This window comes from Amblyomma americanum, chromosome 8, assembly GCF_052857255.1.
Source record: "Amblyomma americanum isolate KBUSLIRL-KWMA chromosome 8, ASM5285725v1, whole genome shotgun sequence".
In the NCBI taxonomy this organism is placed as follows: domain Eukaryota; kingdom Metazoa; phylum Arthropoda; class Arachnida; order Ixodida; family Ixodidae; genus Amblyomma; species Amblyomma americanum.
Window position 1 is genome coordinate 162,450,785 of NC_135504.1, and position 22,608 is coordinate 162,473,392.

The 22,608-nt window shown below is 47.6% G+C and overlaps 1 protein-coding gene across 1 annotated transcript in view; it reads left to right on the forward strand.

The window, feature by feature from the left end:
* The first annotated feature begins 2,250 nt into the window (after positions 1-2,250).
* LOC144102139 (uncharacterized) overlaps positions 2,251-22,608 on the forward strand; it is a 119,639-nt gene continuing 99,281 nt past the window's right edge. The window contains exon 1 of the mRNA XM_077635448.1: positions 2,251-2,399. Coding sequence (XP_077491574.1) covers positions 2,309-2,399 — 91 coding nt within the window. The 5' untranslated portion in view covers positions 2,251-2,308. The remainder of the gene's footprint in view (positions 2,400-22,608) is intronic.

Genomic DNA, 22,608 nt, shown 5'->3' on the forward strand with positions numbered 1-22,608 from the left:
AAGGATTATACGAAGTGTAACATATATTTAAATGATATCTCTAACATTAACTCCGCTGCGAAATTTGTTATCTACGCTGATGACACAAGAATTTTTTTTTTACTGGAAATGATCTTGATCTCCTTGTTCAGGAATGCAATGAAACCAAGATTGAATTACAAAAATGGTCTGAATCCAAATGTATGCGTATATATGATAAGAAAACACAAGCTGTTATTTTTCGTCCAAAAAGTAAAGTGCTTCCTTCCTCCATCGAGATTAAACTAAGTTTGCGGTGTATAGATTTGGTTGAACAATTTAAATGTCTAGGAGTAGTTTTTTCTTCCAACATGACTTGGGATCACAATGTGACCACATAGCAACGAAGCTGGCTCAACTAACCGGGGTCATAAGTCGGCTGAGGTATGTTATTCCAAGAAAAATAAGGCTACTTCTCTGTAATTCTCTTTTCTACTCCTATTTAAACTACTGCCACTTAGTGTGAGGTACAGCCACGGATAGCTGTCCTCAACGTATTCTACAGAAAAGGTTCCTTCGTCCTACTTACAACGTCCCCTGGGACTCTCCAAGTGCGGAACTCTTTTTAGAAAGTGGTGTGGTAAAAATTCACAACTTGTATAAATATCGTCTAAGTATCCGGTCTAAACTTGAAACACGTAGGAATGTAAACTACATAGGTAACCTTGCCGAATCACATGCCTGAGAAGCCAGCTACACGACAAGTTATGCGGAGACTTGGGTAGTGCCGACTCCTCGAATAAATTAAGGTAGAGAACGCCTGCAATTCAGTCTTTCTTCCCTGTTAAATACATACGCATCTAAAAATGTTAACCTCTTCAGTTCGTCAAAAAAATATTTGCGTGCTATGTACGTTGACATGTAGAATATTTTTATTCTTTTTCATTGTTATCGATCTGTGTTAATCGAGTGCGAATGTCGATTCAATGTTGTATAATGCTGTTTCACTTTATTTTGTAGTTTCATTATTGTATACCTGTTCATACGTTGACCAATTACATTTGCTTTATAAGCCTTGCTGCCAAGTCGCTGCCTAGCGAAAGGGGGCTGCGGCTTTGTCAAGCTGTATCTAACAGCTTTTTCTACGCCTCCGCTATCTGAAACTTTTCAAGGCAGAAATAAATTTGATTTGATTTGATTTTCTTGAATCCCACCAGCTCTACCTTTATTTCAATTGACATACAATGCCAACGCTTTACTTGCAGAATTTAGAAAATAATAAGTTCCAAAACAAGCAAGACGTGATATGAAATCGGAAATCAGTGAGTGAAAAAGAACGCGGATGAGATTGCATCCGGAGGAGCGATGAGAGGCGCCTCATTGGGGACCGAAAACGTTCAAACAGAGTGAACCTGTATTATTCGGCGGCTGCAGAGATTCAGGTGGGAGGTATTTGGGCCATAAGCTGACCTCTGCTGGTGCAGGGCGCAGGATTAAATGGAAAAAGTCGTTGGGGGAAACCGGACGGATCCAGTGCTAATTACGAAGAGGATTAGTAGTTTTCAGCAATGTTCCACGAGGGCGTATGATTGTATACGTTCCAGAAAAACGGTGTGATGTAGTGAGAGCATGAACCTCCGTGGTCGGCAGCAAACTTTTTTGCAGAAAGAGAAAAAATAACAAAGCACAATGTTTTTTTTTTTTGCCCTGTAATTTTCGGGTTACCTCTAAGAAAAAGATTTATTCGATTCTTCTTTATTACGCTGGATAATATTTATTTTCTGCGCCTTTTTATGGACTATCCGCGCATTTCTTCCTTACTTTTCGTTGCTCCACGGGCAAAACCGCGTGCGTCACAGCGGGTGAAGCGTGCACGCTGACTTCAAGCCTTTCTCCGAAAGAGTGTTGTGTTGGCGCAACCTCCTGCGTGAAAAAAAAAATAATTAATTAAGCGGATGAAACAGTTCCCGCCTAACATTCACCTCCTTAGCTAGTCTACCCTGCCGCAAGCAGCGTGATCTTTGGCGCCTGTCGGGGCTACAAGGTCTTTGATGACGAGCCAGCTTCCTCGTCGTATTGCTCAAGGTCCCGCCCTGTTAGAGCTCTAACTTGGTTGTCGCACAACTCGGCCACACAGCTTCAGAAGCTACAAAGATCGGGCATCCGGAAAACCAATTTTCATTCTACTCACGCTTTCGAGTTACCCGCGCTTTTGCGCGCACTTTTGACCCATACGGGTTTCTCAGGAACTGGCTGCTAGCCCTAGCCACACTCCGCTGCCGCTATATAATCTCGGCGTGGGTAGACCTGGCATTGTGCGCAATAATTTCCTGGCCAGCTGCGAGGCGATATGGGTCCCCCTGGTGTCGCGCTCTGCCTTCTGGGAGCAATGAGCGTCGCGAGTGCTTACACGGTTCTCGAGGCGGCGCAGGTGGTCGAAGGTAAGGCTATCTTTTCTTCCCTGCGAGAATGAAGGAGGGCTGTGACATGGATCAGCATTCTTGAATTATTTAACGTGCATAAAAGAACGCCTTCTTGGTAGAATTGGTCACAACTGATCTTAGGTATTAAAGGCACGAACACACACAGACACAAGGAAGGATACGGGACAAAGCGCCACTTACAGCTGCTCTATTCGGAGGCACACCACACACACTTATACAGCAGTCTTAGAAGCAAGGAACACAATCAGATAAATATCGATATGCAAGTGCACCGGTTAAAAATTTCTCTTCAGCCTTATGCAAAGACACGGAGGGATCGCTGACGCACGTGATTCCTTTCTCTCTGATGAAAAAAGCCTCAATCAATTCCAGAGCTTTCGTATCTTTACTGGTAGCTAGATTCCGCGCCCCTGAAAAAAAAATGGCTCACAGGGGCGTGCCGGGCACGACCTAATATGCTTGGGTATGTCTGGCCCTTCTTTATCTTGCTCTACATTTCTGTCATGTTCCCTAATTCGGTCACTGACGCAGCGCCCGGTTTTCCCTATGTAGGAGTGACCGCATGAGAGGGGTATTTCATACACCACCCCTTCGGCGCACTTCATAAACGGTCGCCCATGCTCAGTGCCGCATCCTTTTTCACCTTCACGTATTCTTTCGATACGCGAGCAATGGCTTCCGAGCTTTTGGGGGGCTGAAAACACAAGTGGCACCTTCTGCTTGCTTGCGACCTTCTTTAAATTGTGGGCTATAGTTAAAACTTCCCACAATCAATCCTGGTCACGGCACCAGTTAAGATGTTCCAATCGATCCTTCTGTGATGGGATGGCCGGACTGGGCTGGCCGGTTGCTCGTATCGAGCGGTGAAGGATGATGGCACGCTGACCGGTGATCAAATATACGGCGGTTAGCGGTACGAACAGCACTTCGGGTCTTCGTCCGGCGACACGTTGCCGGTTGCGGCAGAAGCTTCAACTTTTTAGCAAAGAAAACTGATTTATTAAAGACACGGTTGAAATACAAGGCAGTTTAAAGAAAATGGAATTTAAAAGCGGCCAAGACTGAGACTCGGCACGCTCCTCAAAGTCGTTGTTGGCGGCGAGTTTTAACCCCTTCGATAATTGGGCGGAGTTTTACCAAAACCAGCTCTCGCCCAATTTGACCCAATAGAAGTGCAACGGCACCGTACACGCATGTGGACGGTGCCCAGGGCTCACCAGATCCCGACCCAGCGGAGCCCGTACCTCCTGGAACGCGTAGGGCGCGCGGTTTCGCGTACACCGCTGGCTGCAGGTGCAACCTGTCGAGGCGCTTACGCATCGGCTTTGCTGTCTCGCTGGCAGTAAAGGAATTCCTTCCGCGAGAAAAGGCTGTCGGCCCCCAGCGACTCTGACCAGGCAGTTGGGGGTTCTTCTCCCAGTTTTCCGACGGCTGTGGGCAGCGTCCGTGCACGGCCGGTCAGCAGGGGATGAGTCAGCGCCAGAGTCGAAAGGATTAGGAGTGCAAACTGCTGGGCTAGTTGGTTCATATTGCATAGAAAAGGAACCAGCGAAAATAGACGCAAGACAAGAACAAAGGAGGCACACACCACAACGCTGGACTTACAACTGGTTTATTGCGATGAAAAATCGCTCATTTTAAAGGAATTTCCTGCCTGCGCACCCACCCTACAGACAATACACTTCGCGCACCACATGATGACATGCCTACTATAACGATAAAAACTTGTACTCCTTTTCAGTGATAATCACAGACGGCTCGCTGACGCATTTCTGCTTATTCTTTCTGATCATGAATGCCTCCAATAGCTCACGCTCACGTTTAGATTTGCCCCGCCCGATAATGCTGGCAATGTGAAAACTAGGAGAACATTTGCAGTCCTTTACATGTAAGGCTAGATTGCTGCCTGTGCCTGTGCCCAAAGTTGTGCGATGTTGCCTCAGGCGCTCATTTAAGCATGCTCCAGTTTGGCCTATGTAGATTTTCCCGCATGACAATGGGATTGAATACACCACGCCCACTGCGCATGTGGTGAACATAGTCTGGTGTTTCGTGTTGCAAACACCAGTTCTGCGCATGTCTGCAAAGGTTTGGGCGCACAACCCGGACAGTTTGCAAGGAGCAGAAAATGCCATAGTGACACCAAACTTCTGAGCCACTTTTTTCAGACCATGTGAAGTCTTGTGGAAGTAAGGCATGACTTCCAACTTTCTTGTTGGCACTTCTACTGGCCTGGCATCCTTTGAAGATAACTTCAGTTTTTTCCCCAAAGATTCCGCCACCGCCAGCAAAACCGAGGGAGGAAACCCAGAACATTGTAGCCGTTCAACCTGCTCCGCCAGACTTTGCTGCATCACATGAGGGCAACTCTTCTTTAAGGCATTCAAAAAACATAAGTTTGCAATGCTGCGCTTCACTAACTTTGAATGGGCCGAATCATACGGCAACAGTGCCTTCTTAGACCTGGGCGCATATTTCCAGCACACGTGTTGATTGGGTAAAAAAGTCAATTCTAAATCCAGGAACCTAATGGTCTTGTCAGAAGGAATCTCATGCGTAAAAACCAAGTTCTTAGAACAAGTGCTAAAAATATTTAAAATCTGGTCTGCCACAAGGGTGAACTGGTCAGTTTCGGTTAAGTTCAAAATTACTAAAAAATCGTCAACATATCTAAAAACCCTTACAACACGTGTGTCGTTTAGAGATCTTTGTAGCATCGAGTCAAACTGCTAAAAATATGTTGCACAGCACCGGCGCCGGTGCTGTGCAACATATTTTTAGCAAAGTTTGACTCGATGCTACAAAGATCTCTAAACGACACACGTGTTGTAAGGGTTTTTAGATATGTTGACGATTTTTTAGTAATTTTGAACTTAACCGAAACTGACCAGTTCACCCTTGTGGCAGACCAGATTTTAAATATTTTTAGCACTTGTTCTAAGAACTTGGTTTTTACGCATGAGATTCCTTCTGACAAGACCATTAGGTTCCTGGATTTAGAATTGACTTTTTTACCCAATCAACACGTGTGCTGGAAATATGCGCCCAGGTCTAAGAAGGCACTGTTGCCGTATGATTCGGCCCATTCAAAGTTAGTGAAGCGCAGCATTGCAAACTTATGTTTTTTGAATGCCTTAAAGAAGAGTTGCCCTCATGTGATGCAGCAAAGTCTGGCGGAGCAGGTTGAACGGCTACAATGTTCTGGGTTTCCTCCCTCGGTTTTGCTGGCGGTGGCGGAATCTTTGGGGAAAAAACTGAAGTTATCTTCAAAGGATGCCAGGCCAGTAGAAGTGCCAACAAGAAAGTTGGAAGTCATGCCTTACTTCCACAAGACTTCACATGGTCTGAAAAAAGTGGCTCAGAAGTTTGGTGTCACTATGGCATTTTCTGCTCCTTGCAAACTGTCCGGGTTGTGCGCCCAAACCTTTGCAGACATGCGCAGAACTGGTGTTTGCAACACGAAACACCAGACTATGTTCACCACATGCGCAGTGGGCGTGGTGTATTCAATCCCATTGTCATGCGGGAAAATCTACATAGGCCAAACTGGAGCATGCTTAAATGAGCGCCTGAGGCAACATCGCACAACTTTGGGCACAGGCACAGGCAGCAATCTAGCCTTACATGTAAAGGACTGCAAATGTTCTCCTAGTTTTCACATTGCCAGCATTATCGGGCGGGGGAAATCTAAACGTGAGCGTGAGCTATTGGAGGCATTCATGATCAGAAAGAATAAGCAGAAATGCGTCAGCGAGCCGTCTGTGATTATCACTGAAAAGGAGTACAAGTTTTTATCGTTATAGTAGGCATGTCATCATGTGGTGCGCGAAGTGTATTGTCTGTAGGGTGGGTGCGCAGGCAGGAAATTCCTTTAAAATGAGCGATTTTTCATCGCAATAAACCAGTTGTAAGTCCAGCGTTGTGGTGTGTGCCTCCTTTGTTCTTGTCTTGCGTCTATTTTCGCTGGTTCCTTTTCTATCGAAAGGATTAATGCGGTTAGCCGGCTTCGAGGCACCCTACGCGCGGACGTCGCGCCTCTCAGTAAATTCCTCTATTTCCTACGGGGATGACCGCTCCCGGGAACAGGTGCGGGGAGGGGGGGGGGGGGGGGGGGAGGAACGACCCATCGGCGCCGTGGGCTTCTAACCTAACAGCCATCTTGTGTACATCGGGCACCACCGCAGGTCTCAGCACCTCTTCCCGAGGGGGATCTTCCCCGGCTCTAACCGCCATGGCCTTCATTTTTTGTTGTAGTCGTTCGGCGACTGCCGTCAGAACCGAATCAGGGAATCCGGCTGAAGACAGCCTGGCCAATTGGTTCTGAAAGCTAGCCTGCATCCTGTGCGGGCACGATTTCCTGTGGGCGGATTTACGACAAAGTGAAGCAATTCCCCTTTTTATCAACACAACTTCGAATGGGGGGAATCATACGGCACGAGCCGTTCTTGCACGAGGAGCAAATCCCCAACAAAGCAGATCCTCACAAAACTCAATATTTACGTCTAGAAACTGCACGAAGTTACCATCAGGCAGTTCACGAGTGAATGGCAAGCCATTTCCATGTTCTGGAAATAAGGTTAAAATATCATGCACTCTCTCATCGAAGTTCAAACTTCCGTCCTTAGTAAAAAAAATCAAAAAATCGTCTTCGTATCTAAACGCTTTCAAAACATGCCTTTATGGTAAAACCTGATGTAAAGCATGATCCATCTTTGAAAGAAAAATATTACACAATACGGCCGCAAGACAGGATCCTATACATATGCCGGCTTTCTGCAGAAAACACTGCTGGTAAAATGTTTTAAACTCGATTGCAAGTAAAACTCTAAAAGGTTTAAAAATTATCAACGGAAACTCCCACATTGTTCTGAAAGGAAATAGGATCGTTTTTTTTCTATTCACTCGCGGACTGCAGCAAACAGGGCCTTTTGAGGAAGAGAGTAAAATAAATCCACCCCATCCACGAAAAAGGCGTGCCCCACATCACATTTCGATATGAGGAAGTCACAAACTTCGTCACATTTCGTAGTAAGAAATGGGTCGCCTATTTCAAATTTGCTTAAATGCTTCAACAGGAACTGGCTTACCTCGTTCTGCCGCGACCATTTTTCTGTGACTATTGTTCTAAAAGGCATACCTTGCTTATGAGTTTTTACTGAAAAGAAAGCTTTCAAAGCATTATTTTTACATTTTCCTAACTGTTTGCCAAGACGGCCCAAACCAAACTGCTCACATGGTGCAACAGCTCTGTTCTTAGCTCTAGTTGCTTTAACTTTGACACAAACAAAATTGTCGTGTAGTGCCTGCGCAGCTCTGTCCCAGAACACATCTTAAGATGACACAACAAAACCACCCTTCTTATCGGGTTTTAAGAGCTTTAGGTTGTTATTTCTGAAGTATGTCACAATGTACCCGGTTGAAGTTCCCTTGTGACGTGAACGTACCCGGTTGCCGAACTTGAGAAGGCAATTGACGCCTTCAGTTAGGCACATCTCTTGCTCCTCTGATACAGCCTTGCCGGCAATTCGTCGATTGACAGCAAGCAGCTCATGCGATGGCACTCGCGGTTCAAGTCCATACTTTGGTCCCTTTTCCAAAACAGATGATACCTCGTCGGGCAGATGAATGTCTCCCTCAACAACCAACCCACCCTCATTCATGTGGTTCGTCTCTTACTTCTTTCCTTCAGCAATTTGTCTAGCATGCAGACCCACAGTTGCTCAGTCATTTGGGAAGCTGACCTCTTCACGGGCCAAAAATTCTTCTAGAACAGAGCTGTTGCACTATGTGAGCAGTTTGGTTTGGGGCGTCTTGGCAAACACATAGGAAAATGGGAAAATAATGCTCTGAAAGCTTTCTTTTCAGTAGAAACTCATAATCAAGGTTTGCCTTTTAGAACAATAGTCACGGAAAAATGGGCGTGGCAGAAGGAGCTAAGCCAGTTCTTGTTGGAGCATTTAAGTAAACTTGAAATAGGTGACCCATTTCTTAGAAAAAAAAATGTGACGAAGTTTGTGAGTTCCTGATATCGAAATGTGATGTGGGGCGCGCCTTTTCGGTGGATGTGTTGAATTTATTTTACTCTCTTCCCCACAAGGCCCTGTTGGCTGCAGTCCGAGAGTGTATAGAAAAAAAAAACAATTCTATTTCCTTTCAGAAAACTGTGGGAGTTTCCACTGACAATTTTTTAACCCTTTTAGAGTTGTACATGCAATAGACTTAACATTTGACCGGCAGTGTTTTCTGCAGAAAGCTGGCATATATATAGGATCTTATGTGGCGCCGGTATTGTGTAATTTTTTTTCTTTCTAAAATGGATCAAGTTTTATATCAAGTTTTCCCGTCTAGGCATGTCTTTAAAGTGTTTAGATACGTGGAAGATTTTTGGATATTATTTACTAAGGACGGAAGTTTGAACTTTCTTCATAAGCATAAACAAGCATAAATTACTTAAAGGAAATCAGTTTACATATTTCGCCTGCTACAGTGCATCCATCGTAATCGTTTTGTATTCCATTTGTCGTAACCGCCCTCCTACGAAATACACCCTTCGGCAACATGAAAACTTGGTCCTCAAAACGAGGACAAATTACGGCAAAGAAAAGCTCGTTTACCAGATTTCAGTCGTTCTCAATAACCCATCTTTAAGTGTCATGTTTGAGCTTCCTAAGAAGAAATTTAAAAAGACAACAGAAGGCTACTAATCAGCACTGACTTAATATAATCTCAGTTTTTACTTAGCGAAGCATCTCTTGTTTTCGTGTCAAGTTGTTTGTGTGTGTGTTTTCGTTAGTGACCTCATGCCATATTTATTCATGTATAAAGAAAGGAACGCCGAGCAAAGGTTGTTAAAACAAAGACGTTTCGGCTTCCATACGGAAGCCTTGATCACTGGGCGGAAAGCCCAAAGCACCAAGCTTAAGTGCGTCGCAGTAATCGCCCCAAGCATCTTGCGTACGTTGGCGGGAGATTTCCTGCGTTGTGGTTAAGGGTTTTTTCTGTAGTTTGGATTATCAGTGATTCCAGATGTCGACGTGACAGCCAGTTCTTTTCTATTGCGATTATTGATGCTTCTTCCCAGGCTATATTGTGCGACGCGGCTTCCACGTGTTCCGCGAGTGCGTTAGATGCAACCTTCTTGTTCCTTACGTCGTTCTTGTGGTCCCTCAATCGCCTTTCGAAATTCCCGCTCTCGCGGATATAGCAGTAGTCGCAGTCTGCGCAGGGAATCTTATAGATGACGCCAGGAAACTTCTCTTCCTTTATCTTGTCTTTAACTGCCACCAGCTTGTGCCTCAGCTTGCAGGCGGGAACGTGAGCGACGTGCATACCGTAAGTGCGCAGAACGCGAGCCAAAGACTCGCTTACGCCCGGCACATAAGGGATAGCGGCTCGCGCTCGGCAAGGAGGACTAACTGGTTCAGATGGGCGCGATGACCGTTGAAGGACGGAATCCACGAAGTGCTTGGGGTAGCCGCATTCACTCAGTTCTTGGCGCACTTGGCGTAGGTCAGCCGACCGATCTTCTGGCCTCGGGCAGATGTTTTTGGCACATCGGACGAGGAAAGCCACGACGCAGCGTTTGTGACAAACCGGGTGAACAGAATTAAAATGAAGGTACCGGCCTGTGTGGGTTTCCTTTCTATAAACTTTGAAAGAGAGTCGGTTGCCACGGCGTTCAACCAAAACGTTCAGGATAGGAAGACAGCGGGCAGTCTCCTCCTCTACAGTGAACTGAATGGAATCTTCCATGCAATTGATGTGATCTGTCAAAGCACCTAACTCTTCTTTTTTGATAATACAGAAGCAATAATCGACGTAACGTACAAAAACCTGTGGGTGCGGTTCGAAGGTAGCCAGTGCGCGGGCTTCTATTGCTTCCATGGTAAGGTTTGCAGTTGTTACCGACATAGCTGCTCCCATAGCGGTGCCATGAACTGCAACAGCTTCAGAAGATCCGATGCTTCGATAGTGGTTCTTTCACACAATCCGTTGTCATTCTGCAGCGCTGAGCGGCACACCTCCACAGCCAGATCCACGGGTACGCTGGTGAACAGTGACTTCACATCAAAGGACACCATGATCTCGTCGTCCTCCACCGTGACATTTTCGCTCATAGCGCAACACGAACGGGACACAAGACGAAGGACTAGCACAAACAGGCGCTGACTATCAACTGTTTTTTTATTGAAGAACGAAAAGCATATAAATACAAACACTGATTTACTTATCAATCAACAAAAAGTTATCTGGAAGGCACGTGGGAGGTTAGATAGCTCAATTCCCTCTCGGATAACGTTATGGAAGGGCTGCTGATACATTTTGCGCCGTTGTGGTAAATATAAAAAGCTTCCATAACTTCGCGTGTTAATTTATTGTTATGTCGGAAATTAACACGCGAAGTTATGGAAGCTTTTTATATTGCCTGACGAAGTAGCGTTGGTCGTCGTCATAGCAACGGTCTCGCTATGAATGACTTCGCTTAATGACTTGTCTTGGATGATTTTGGCTACAACCAGTGTCTGTGTTTTTTAGTAGATGGCGCTAGGCGTAACGCGCGGCGTGTTTCGCGTACGTGTAACTATAAGGGTTTCAAACCACCTGCGTGCAGGCTACGTAGACTTCTCACGTTTGCGCACGTGAACCCTCTACGTACGTGAAACTAAAACTCTCTAATGAAGTTGTGTGGGCACGAGGTCACGATACTTGATGCTGAAAACCGGTACGATCGGGGATGCGTGGTGCGGGTGCGCGATGTAAGCTTCCTGACGTTGTACAAAGTAATAGAGCTCAATAAACAAACATAAACTAGCAAAGTGGCGATGATGAGCAAGGGTAGGTAGGTTCGACTGCGACTATAAAGACGATATGCTATCAAAAAAAGTACGAAGATTCTAAAAGAAAGCAAGCGTAGCAGGGGCGGCAGAAGGTTAAGTGGGTGGATGAGATTAAGAAGTTTGCGGACGTAGGGTGGGCGCAGCTGGCAAATAACAAGGTTAATTGGGGAGACATGCGAGAGGCCTTTGCCATGCAGTGGGGTAGTTAGGCTGATGATGATGCTGATGATGATTATGATGATGATTATGATGATGATGATGATGATATTGTTACGAAGACGAAGAAGGGGGCAGTGTCGCGGGATGGAGCGCTCGCGCTAGGCCCGCAGCCATTAAATCATATTTTCATCTGTCATCATGTCGTCGCGTCCCCTCGCTTGCCATCACTCTACATTTGGTGCGAGGTGCGGGGTACGCATCGTCATCTTGGTCCCTGGCGCATCGCCGCCTTCTGCTCGCCTTCGTCGTCGGCCAAGGGGACCTGGACTCCGCCGCCCGGCCAGACCTGACCAGACGCGACCAGTGGCTTTTCCCCACCCCGTCCCCAGCCCCGGCCACAAGACGCGACTACTAGGACCAGACGTACTATGACCCGACGACGACCCGAACCAAGACGCACCCCCGCCCAAACTGTCCGGTGATTCCTTAACCATTGAGTTCGACTCTGGTCGACCGACCGCTGGACCTGAAGCTCTGAGGCAACCGTTCATCAGATCATTCCCTTCATCTTTGTGGCAAGCCTTTCATCTTCTTCTATCTTTTCTGGCCATGGTCATCGTCACCTCACAAATCAGAATTGACGCAATCGATCGGGACGATCGCTCGGAGGACCCGGGTAATGTTACGAAGACGAAGAAGGGGGCAGTGTCGCGGGACGGAGCGCTCGCGTTAGGCCCGCAGCCATTAAATCATATTTTCATCTGTCATCATGTCGTCGCGTCCCCTCGCTTGCCATCACTCTACAATATCAAAGAGTACGAGGAAACGATGAATCTAGTTGCTCGGTTTTGAGCTGCTTCTACTTGAGTTACTGAGATATGCTTGTTTCGGAGATCAGATGGCAGATCCTTAATCTAAATTTGATCTAACTAGTGATTTGTACTGCAATAAAACATGGTACTGGGCTAGTTAAGGACAACCACAGAAGCGAAGACGACATGACACCAACAACACAAGGAAAAAGAGGGATTTGTATCCGGTGACTTCCACATGCTGAGCGGGCAGAGCGGAGATGACGCCTTAAACACCCAAGTGTTTTCTTCGCGGATGATATAATGTTTGAAATACGCGTATTCCACATTTCGTCATGACCAAGAAGAATTTGTTTCGTTGACAAGGCCGCGACATGAGAGGGCCACGGCGACTTTGGAAAGACATGCGATTGCATTTACTCGTGTTAAGTGTCATTAACCAGTCATTGCTCCATTTTCGTACTTCATCATCATCATCAGCCTCACTACACCCACTGCAGGGCAAAGACCTCTCCTATGTCTCTCCAATCAACCCTGTCCTTTGCCAGCTGCGGCCACCGTACGACTGCAAACTTAGTCGCATCCGCCCAACAAACTTTCTGCTGCCCCCTGCTACGCTTCCTTTCTCTTGGAATCCACGCCGTTATCCTTAAGGACCAGCGTTTGTCTCGCCTTTGCATTACATGCCTTGCCCAAGCGCATTTCTGCCTCTTGATTTTGACTAGCATGTCATTAACCCGCGTTTGTTCCCTCACCCACTCTGCCCGCTTCCGGTCTCTTAACGTTACACCTATCATTTTTCTTTCCATGGCTAGCTGCGCTGTGCTTAAGTTAAGCCGAAACCTTTTTTTAGCCTCCACGCTTGTGCCCCGCAAGTGAGTACCGGTACACACCCTTTGTATACTTTTCTCTGGAGGGAAAATGGTAAACTGCCATGCATGATGTTTTCATTTATTTTTTATTTACTTACTTATTGTACCTCGAAGGTCCCTTCAGGAGACGTTATATGAGGAGTAGGGTAAAGAACGGCATTAAACATTATCCGTGGAAATGAAAGACACCAAGAGTTGAGCGTTGACAATGGTCGCCACATCGATCGGAAGGCCATACCAGTCATAGGCTGTTTACATAATAAATGATTTCGGAAATGTAGTGGTATGAGCACGGACAGGGTAAACTGCATTCGAAGGACGTGCGACTCTTCTTTCTTTTCACTTTTTCCCCGACTCTTTCGACGCAGGTCTTCAGGCTCGGTTCTTCTTTTTGCCTAATTGCAATTTCGCCTTGTGTTACGCTAAGGCACATCGTAACAGGAGTAGAGAGAGAACGCTGCGTTTCTCGGGCTGTCGCTTGAGCTCTTGTCCCCACTGCCGACGAGAAACTGACTGCACCTGTCAGAGCTGTCGTGGGCCTTTCCTTCTTTGGATGTTCTTCAACGTCGAGCATCCTCTACTCGGGATCGGGCTCTTCGACACTTCTTGCACCCGTAATGTTTCCCAAGATGAGATCGTAGATGGGTTGGTCTACGCATTTTGCCACTACCTGCACAGTATAATATGGCGTGGACACTAGAATCTTGGCTTCAGGAAGGTAGCTTACTGTGCTATCTACAAGAGTGACGGCCGACACTTCCCCTGTAAAATCCTCGTCCTTCACCATGCTTCTCCGAACCAAAACTGTGTTGGCTCCTCTGCCTCTAAGCACCAATATAGGAAGGTCCGCTATTTGCCCAACCACCACCGGCATTGCTGCTTTCGACTTGGGTGTTTCACTCACCGCCCCATTTTCCAGCGGCGTTTGCTCTCCTTTCAGCTGTGGAACTTCGGATGGCGTGACAAGTTCTACCCTTGAGTCGACAGCGCATGCAGCTCGGTCCTGCGTTCTGTATCGGCACTCATCCAGAGTATGACCCCTCCTCTTACAACCTTGACACACAATCTGTGTTTTTTGGGCAGCGCTACTAGTCCGACAGTCAGCTGCACGGTGGCCCACCTTGCCGCAGAGAAAACACCTTACTGGCGCCTTAGATGCACTGCCATATGCTCTCGGTTTTGCCGCATCTGTCTCTAGGGCCTTTTGGGTTTCCTCCTTTGCCTTACTCAAATTTCTTAGCCCTTGAGCCTCGAGGAATTGGTCTGCAGTGTCGGCGAACTCTTCCAATGAACACAACTTTCTTTTAGGAATAGCGCCAGCTTTGAGCTGCAACACGATAAAAATTGCTCTGTGACCATCTTGTCACGCACCCCTTAAAAACTCTTTTCTGTGTTTGACATATCAAGCCACCTATCAAAATAGTTGGTCAGCCTGCAGGAAAACTGCTTAGCGGTTTCCGAATCCTCAGAATTTGCGGTGCGAAATCGCTCACGAAAACCATCTGCCGTAAGCCTGAATCTTTTGACTTTCTCGTAGACAATGGAATCAGCAGCAGGCATCCTTCCAAACACATTCAGCGCCTCTCCGACTAAACATATGCTCAATGCCGTGGCCTATTCACTGCGCTCCCGGCCTTGCCCCAAAGCTATCCGCTCGAATCGTTGTAGATATGCATCCAGATAATCTCTTTTGCCATCGAAGGGAGCCATCAGCTTCCTTGGACAAATTCTGGCTGGTCTAGGAGATTCTCTACCCGCTAAGGAACGTCGATCACTGTCCTGTGATCTCATATCCTCCTGCAACATGCGCCTGTTTCCACAAAAGAAACTCCTTCTCCCGTTATATTTTTCTTTTATCCTGTTCTGCCTCGCGAGCTCTTCTAGCTTCTCGCTCTTCTGCCTCGCGAGCTCTTTTCTCTTCTCACTATTCTGCCTCGCGAGCTCTTTTCGCCTCGCGCTCTTCTGCTTCGCGAGAGTCTGCGCGTGCTTGCGCCCTTTCCTCTCTCTGCTTCTTTTCCTCCTCTTTCTGCCTCTTTCCCTCCTCGTCATAGAGGCGCATCGCCTCTTCCTTGCTTAATCCTAGCTTGAGCGCCAGTTCCAACGTTTCTGCCAAGTGATTACTTTTTGCCGTCGAAAGATCGGAAAGATCCGAGACAAAGCAAAATAGAAACAAGGAAATGAATCCTGGCACGGGCTCGCCACTTATCTTTGTCAAGGATCTCCCGGAGAACACTCTGACCGAAAGAATGGACTAGGCGACAGGTGTACCCCTACACCCTACGTGACACACACACTAGAACACAAAACTAACAAAACTAACAAAAAACACAAATAATAAAAATACACACGACCCGGGAACACTGCTAACAGCGTCAACTACTAGCGTTCTACTGTTTGTGGTCGGCGTTCATGCTCACGGTTGGTTTGGTGCGGCTGCAGCGTTGTATGGATCCCGTAGCCGGCGTCGGGGCGGCTTTCGATGTGCTTGGACTCGCGTCGCTGGCTGCGTCGTATAAGCTCCCGGTCCAAGCGCCCGTGGAGGTGGTGCCGGTGTTGTTGGCGTGGAGGGCACCACCCGGATGGGTGGCAACAGCTCTGGAGACACCCGTGGCAGTACCAGGTGGTAGCGTCCTCTGGTGACTCTTCGGAACGGGCTCAGGAACGGTAGGAAGTCCACGATGCGGAGCCGTAGAACGCGAGCTCACAGGAGCAGTAGCATGCGTCGCTCTCTTCCAGCCGAAGCGTCCCTCACCCGCCAGAGCCTCCGCTTCTCTGGGCTTCCCCCCCGTGCCTCGCTCTCTCTCGCCCTTTTATAGCCTTGGCGTTAGTCCACTTAAGCCTTGTCGTCGTCGTCTTCTTCTTCTCTTCTCCACCAATCATCTCTCTCCACCTCACCGAATGCTTCTTCTGTATTCTTTGGTTAATCTACGTAGTCTTCTTCACACCTCTTTCCTTCATAATTTTATTTTAGTTATTATATGTGACAAAGAGTCCACACCTCTGAACACTGATGCTGTTCCGTCTTGCTTGCTTACATGGCGACACATTAATTGCAATGAGTAGAGAGGACAACATTTGTTTCAACAGTACCCGTTTATTTACGGTTATGTTACAAAGTGGTCGGCAGGTGCGCCCCTGTAGATTATACAAATTCAAACTCTGAATCAGGCAAGAGTCCACTCCTCTGAACACTGATGGTGTTCCGTCTTGCTTGCTTAAATCGCGACACATTAATTGCAATGAGTGGAGACGACAACATTTGTTTCAAGAATACCCGTTTATTTACGGTAATGTTACAAAGTGGTCGGAAGGTGCGCCCCCGTAGAAGATACAAATTCAAACTCTGAATCATGCAAGAGTCCACACCTCTGAACACTGATGCTGTTCCGTCTTGCTTGCTTACATGGCGACACATTAATTGCAATGAGTAGAGAGGACAACATTTGTTTCAACAGTACCCGTTTATTTACGGTTATGTTACAAAGTGGTCGGCAGGTGCGCCCCTGTAGATGATACAAATTCAAACTCTGAATCAGTCAAGAGTCCACTCCTCTGAACACTGATGGTGTTCCGTCTTGCTTGCTTAAATCGCGACACATTAATTGCAATGAGTGGAGACGACAACATTTGTTTCAAGAATACCCGTTTATTTACGGTAATGTTACAAAGTGGTCGGAAGCTGCGCCCCCGTAGAAGATACAAATTCAAACTCTGAATCATGCAAGAGTCCACACCTCTGAACACTGATGGTGTTCCGTCTTGCTTCCTTATATGGCGAAACATTAATTGCATTGAGTGGAGGGGACATTTGTTTCAACAGTACCCGTTTATTTACGGTTATGTTACAATGTGGTAGGCAGGTGCGCCCCGGTAAAAGATACTGTAGCACCCTCTCTTGGGCGGCGCCGACAACACGGCTAGCGCGCGCCACCCTGCGAAGAGAATAAAGACGGCACCTGGTGGTGGCTCATGCAGCCACGGCTGGCAGTTCTGTTCTGGTGTCGGCTCGTAGGAGTGGTCTCGTTTCCTTCGCGCCTGAGGCGTTAAGCCTACATTGGTGACCAAGGACGAGCATTGCCCGATCTCGCAACATCCACGCAGCAGGATTCACGTCCGCAGGACGCCTCGTCGCTGCAGGTTCGCCTTCCACCTTTCTGGCCCCAGAACCCGCAAGTTTGGTTCCACCAGATTGAGGCGCAATTTTGTCCAGCCCGCATCACGTCGGAGACGACGCGCTACTACCATGTTGCCTCAACCCTGCCTCCTGCCTCCTGTCGTTGCTGGTGAGCTCTCCGACGTTCTCTCCGCCCCCATGGGTGCTACACCATATCAGCACCTGAAAACGAAGGTGCTGGAGAGATTTATGCCGTCGGACCCCACCCGCCTCCAGCAGCTCCTTACCGGGGAAGACCTTGGCGACCAGCGCCCCTCCCAGCTTCTGCGCGGCATGCAACAACTTCTCGGGGAGCACGACATCCCCAGCCATTCAGCGTTGCTTCGAGAGCTTTTCCTCCAACGCCTTCCCCAGCCCATCCGTCTCGTCCTTGCGGCGGCCGGTGACGTCACCCTCGACCGCCTGGCTGAGCTCGCAGATAACGTTCATGAGACCACCTCCCCGTCCGTCACTGCTGTTTTGCCGCCAAGAGACCCAGCGATTTCGCGCCTTGAGGCCCGTCTCGAGGAGTTCGCCTCCTCAGTCGCCGCACTCCGGAGCCGACCTCTGGAGACCCGTCCGTCTCGTCTTGATCTTCACGCTCTTTTGCGCTCACGTCAAGCTCGGAGTCCCAGCCCTACATCTCTCTGCTGGTACCACAGGCGTTTTCGCCACCGGGCCACGAAGTGTACACAGCCCTGTTCGTGGCCGGGAAACGCCCGCCGGGATCACTAACGGCGGCGTCTGGTTCCCCCAGTCATTCAAGCCGCCTGTTCATGGTCACTGACAAGTTCTCCGGCACCCGGTTTCTTATCGACACGGGCGCGGAAATCAGCGTGGTTCCACCGACTAAGGCAGATCGTTCGAAGCCATCAGGACTGTCGCTCCGTGCTGCCAACGCGTCGTCTATACCCACGTATGGGCTACGATCTCTCACCCTCGACTTCGGCCTACGCCGCACTTTTCGATGGGTCTTCGTCATCGCAGACGTGGTTCGCCCGATCATCGGCTCAGACTTCTTCTCCTACTTCATGAGGATTCATAGCGCACAGAATACACAGGACACAACACAAGCTCTTGAACAAACAGCGCGAACAAAGACGAGCACAAAAGACAAGAAAGCGAACGACACGGCGCTGACTAACAACTGAGGGTTTATTGCTGATCACACAAGTATAAATACATGGATGTCGGCAATGAGGGAAAGGTTTTCAAAGTGCAAAAAAGCAAAAACAAAACGTAAATGTGACAACAGCAACATAAACACGCTAGAAATCAGCAGAGATTATCAACCCCCAGGAGTGACAGCTCTTTTTGCAGAAGTGTTAGCGAAGGGGTACTTATACATGCATTTCCCTGCTTGAATATGTTGTATGCCTCGATAATTTCCCTCGCAGTTTTTTCCCGATTTTTGGCAATGACCTTGGTTTCATGATATAGCGGTACGCACTGTTTTTTCTCTTTCTTTGCCCATTCACAATCCCGGCAATGAATGCCGAGATGACCTGAAACTACTTTTGACACTTTATAGCTGTGTTCGCTCAGCCTTTTATTTATGCAACGTCCCGTCTGTCCAACGTACTGCCCTCCACAAGGCAGAGGGATGTTATAAACAACCCCCTTATCACAAGGAACGAAGCGTGACTGGTGCTTAGTTGTGCACTTCGCCACTTTTCCTTTGAACTCATTAACAGATCGGCACAAACCGGCCAGACGATCAGGCGCGGAAAACACAACATCAACACCTGCTTTTTTCCCCACTTTTTTCAGGGAGTGTGAAATTCCATGTAGATATGGAATCACAGCGACACGTTTGCGGTTGTTGTCCGATCCCTGGCCGTCTCGTGTAGCTGGTTCTGACTTGCTCTTCTTTAGGGCCGACTCAGCTACTGACGTGATAAGTTCTAGTGGGTACCCTGCCGAAAGCAATCTTTTTACCTGGTGTGATACGCTGGAATGCATTCTGTGGTGGCAGGATTTTGTTAATGAGCTGTTCAAACAGGATCCTATGATACCCCTCTTAATGAGCTTGGAATGGCAAGAACCATAGGGAAGAAGGGGCTTGTTACCTCGGGGTTCGAAAGCCCAGCAAACGTGGCTAGGAGTGAAGTACAGGCCAAGGTCTAGAAACTTGATGTGGTTGTGAACAGGGGTTTCATAAGTGATCTCAAGGGGGGAGAGAGTGTCAGAAAAAATGGACAGACTACGAGACACCTCCGTTTCAAACTCCAGTCCAGAGCACTTGACAATAACAAGGTAGTCGTCGACAAATCTAAATGTTTTTACGACCTTGGTTTTCCCAAGGCGTCCGTTGAGAGCACGGTCGCATCTGGCGAGATAAATGTCACTGAGTATGGGAGCGATACAGGAGCCTATGCATATGCCGTTTTTTTGAATGAAGATGGAAGAGTTCCACTCAGTGAAAGTTGATTGCAGGTACAAGGAAAGTAGATGCAGAAATCTTGCTACGGAGATACCGGACGCGTTTTGAAAGGCAACCACGCCATGTCGGTCAATGCATTCACTGACACTAGTTAGCAGTTCGTCATGGGGAATCGAATAGTACAAGTCTTTCACGTCAATAGAAAAAGCTAAAAGTTCATCAGCATTGTGCGTCGTCAGGAAATCAGTTACTTGGTTCGAATTTTTTACCTGGAAAGGATCGTCAACAGAGATTACGGCGAGTTGCCGCTTAATGAATTCAGCGAGGCACTTCTGCCAAGTACCCCTCTCTGAGACTATCACACGAAGCGGGCATTCAGGCTTGTGCGTTTTGGCGGAAAAGAACATATTAAGACTTGGTTTATCGCTATTCGCAATGTCCTGAGCAAGCTTAGTGAGGTTGTAATCGTTGCAAAGTTTTTTTGCACGGCCCCTTGCCTTCTGTAAAGATGCCGTACTGCATTCCCTGAACACGGCACACACAGCTTCGCCTGCTTTTGACAGGAAACGATCGTTGGGCAATACAACAAACCCCCCTTCCTTATCCGACTGTAACAGAGTTAGAGACTTGTCCCTCAGAAAATCAACAGTCTCTCTTACGGGCAAGCGCCTGGGATCCTTCCTTGGTCTTGACAGGACGTCCACGCCATCCAGTTCGCCGTAGAACCACGGAAGAACATCCCTGAGCTGCTTTCCATGGTCCGAGCGGTTTCCTCCAGAGCCAGCCCAGCTGATCGGGACAGGTGCACTCTGGATGGCGTGGACGTCCTGTCAAGACCAAGGAAGGATCCCAGGCGCTTGCCCGTAAGAGAGACTGTTGATTTTCTGAGGGACAAGTCTCTAACTCTGTTACAGTCGGATAAGGAAGGGGGGTTTGTTGTATTGCCCAACGATCGTTTCCTGTCAAAAGCAGGCGAAGCTGTGTGTGCCGTGTTCAGGGAATGCAGTACGGCATCTTTACAGAAGGCAAGGGGCCGTGCAAAAAAACTTTGCAACGATTACAACCTCACTAAGCTTGCTCAGGACATTGCGAATAGCGATAAACCAAGTCTTAATATGTTCTTTTCCGCCAAAACGCACAAGCCTGAATGCCCGCTTCGTGTGATAGTCTCAGAGAGGGGTACTTGGCAGAAGTGCCTCGCTGAATTCATTAAGCGGCAACTCGCCGTAATCTCTGTTGACGATCCTTTCCAGGTAAAAAATTCGAACCAAGTAACTGATTTCCTGACGACGCACAATGCTGATGAACTTTTAGCTTTTTCTATTGACGTGAAAGACTTGTACTATTCGATTCCCCATGACGAACTGCTAACTAGTGTCAGTGAATGCATTGACCGACATGGCGTGGTTGCCTTTCAAAACGCGTCCGGTATCTCCGTAGCAAGATTTCTGCATCTACTTTCCTTGTACCTGCAATCAACTTTCACTGAGTGGAACTCTTCCATCTTCATTCAAAAAAACGGCATATGCATAGGCTCCTGTATCGCTCCCATACTCAGTGACATTTATCTCGCCAGATGCGACCGTGCTCTCAACGGACGCCTTGGGAAAACCAAGGTCGTAAAAACATTTAGATTTGTCGACGACTACCTTGTTATTGTCAAGTGCTCTGGACTGGAGTTTGAAACGGAGGTGTCTCGTAGTCTGTCCATTTTTTCTGACACTCTCTCCCCCCTTGAGATCACTTATGAAACCCCTGTTCACAACCACATCAAGTTTCTAGACCTTGGCCTGTACTTCACTCCTAGCCACGTTTGCTGGGCTTTCGAACCCCGAGGTAACAAGCCCCTTCTTCCCTATGGTTCTTGCCATTCCAAGCTCATTAAGAGGGGTATCATAGGATCCTGTTTGAACAGCTCATTAACAAAATCCTGCCACCACAGAATGCATTCCAGCGTATCACACCAGGTAAAAAGATTGCTTTCGGCAGGGTACCCACTAGAACTTATCACGTCAGTAGCTGAGTCGGCCCTAAAGAAGAGCAAGTCAGAACCAGCTACACGAGACGGCCAGGGATCGGACAACAACCGCAAACGTGTCGCTGTGATTCCATATCTACATGGAATTTCACACTCCCTGAAAAAAGTGGGGAAAAAAGCAGGTGTTGATGTTGTGTTTTCCGCGCCTGATCGTCTGGCCGGTTTGTGCCGATCTGTTAATGAGTTCAAAGGAAAAGTGGCGAAGTGCACAACTAAGCACCAGTCACGCTTCGTTCCTTGTGATAAGGGGGTTGTTTATAACATCCCTCTGCCTTGTGGAGGGCAGTACGTTGGACAGACGGGACGTTGCATAAATAAAAGGCTGAGCGAACACAGCTATAAAGTGTCAAAAGTAGTTTCAGGTCATCTCGGCATTCATTGCCGGGATTGTGAATGGGCAAAGAAAGAGAAAAAACAGTGCGTACCGCTATATCATGAAACCAAGGTCATTGCCAAAAATCGGGAAAAAACTGCGAGGGAAATTATCGAGGCATACAACATATTCAAGCAGGGAAATGCATGTATAAGTACCCCTTCGCTAACACTTCTGCAAAAAGAGCTGTCACTCCTGGGGGTTGATAATCTCTGCTGATTTCTAGCGTGTTTATGTTGCTGTTGTCACATTTACGTTTTGTTTTTGCTTTTTTGCACTTTGAAAACCTTTCCCTCATTGCCGACATCCATGTATTTATACTTGTGTGATCAGCAATAAACCCTCAGTTGTTAGTCAGCGCCGTGTCGTTCGCTTTCTTGTCTTTTGTGCTCGTCTTTGTTCGCGCTGTTTGTTCAAGATGCCTAACCAACTAGTTCGCCAAAACGTGTTAACACAACACAAGCGCTTACTTCCACAGAATGGTCTTTATTTGGCGCTGACAGCCTTATAAAGGTCAGGTATTGCGCACGTACAAACAACTAACAATGATTATCTTGTCAAGGTCATGATGTGTCAAGG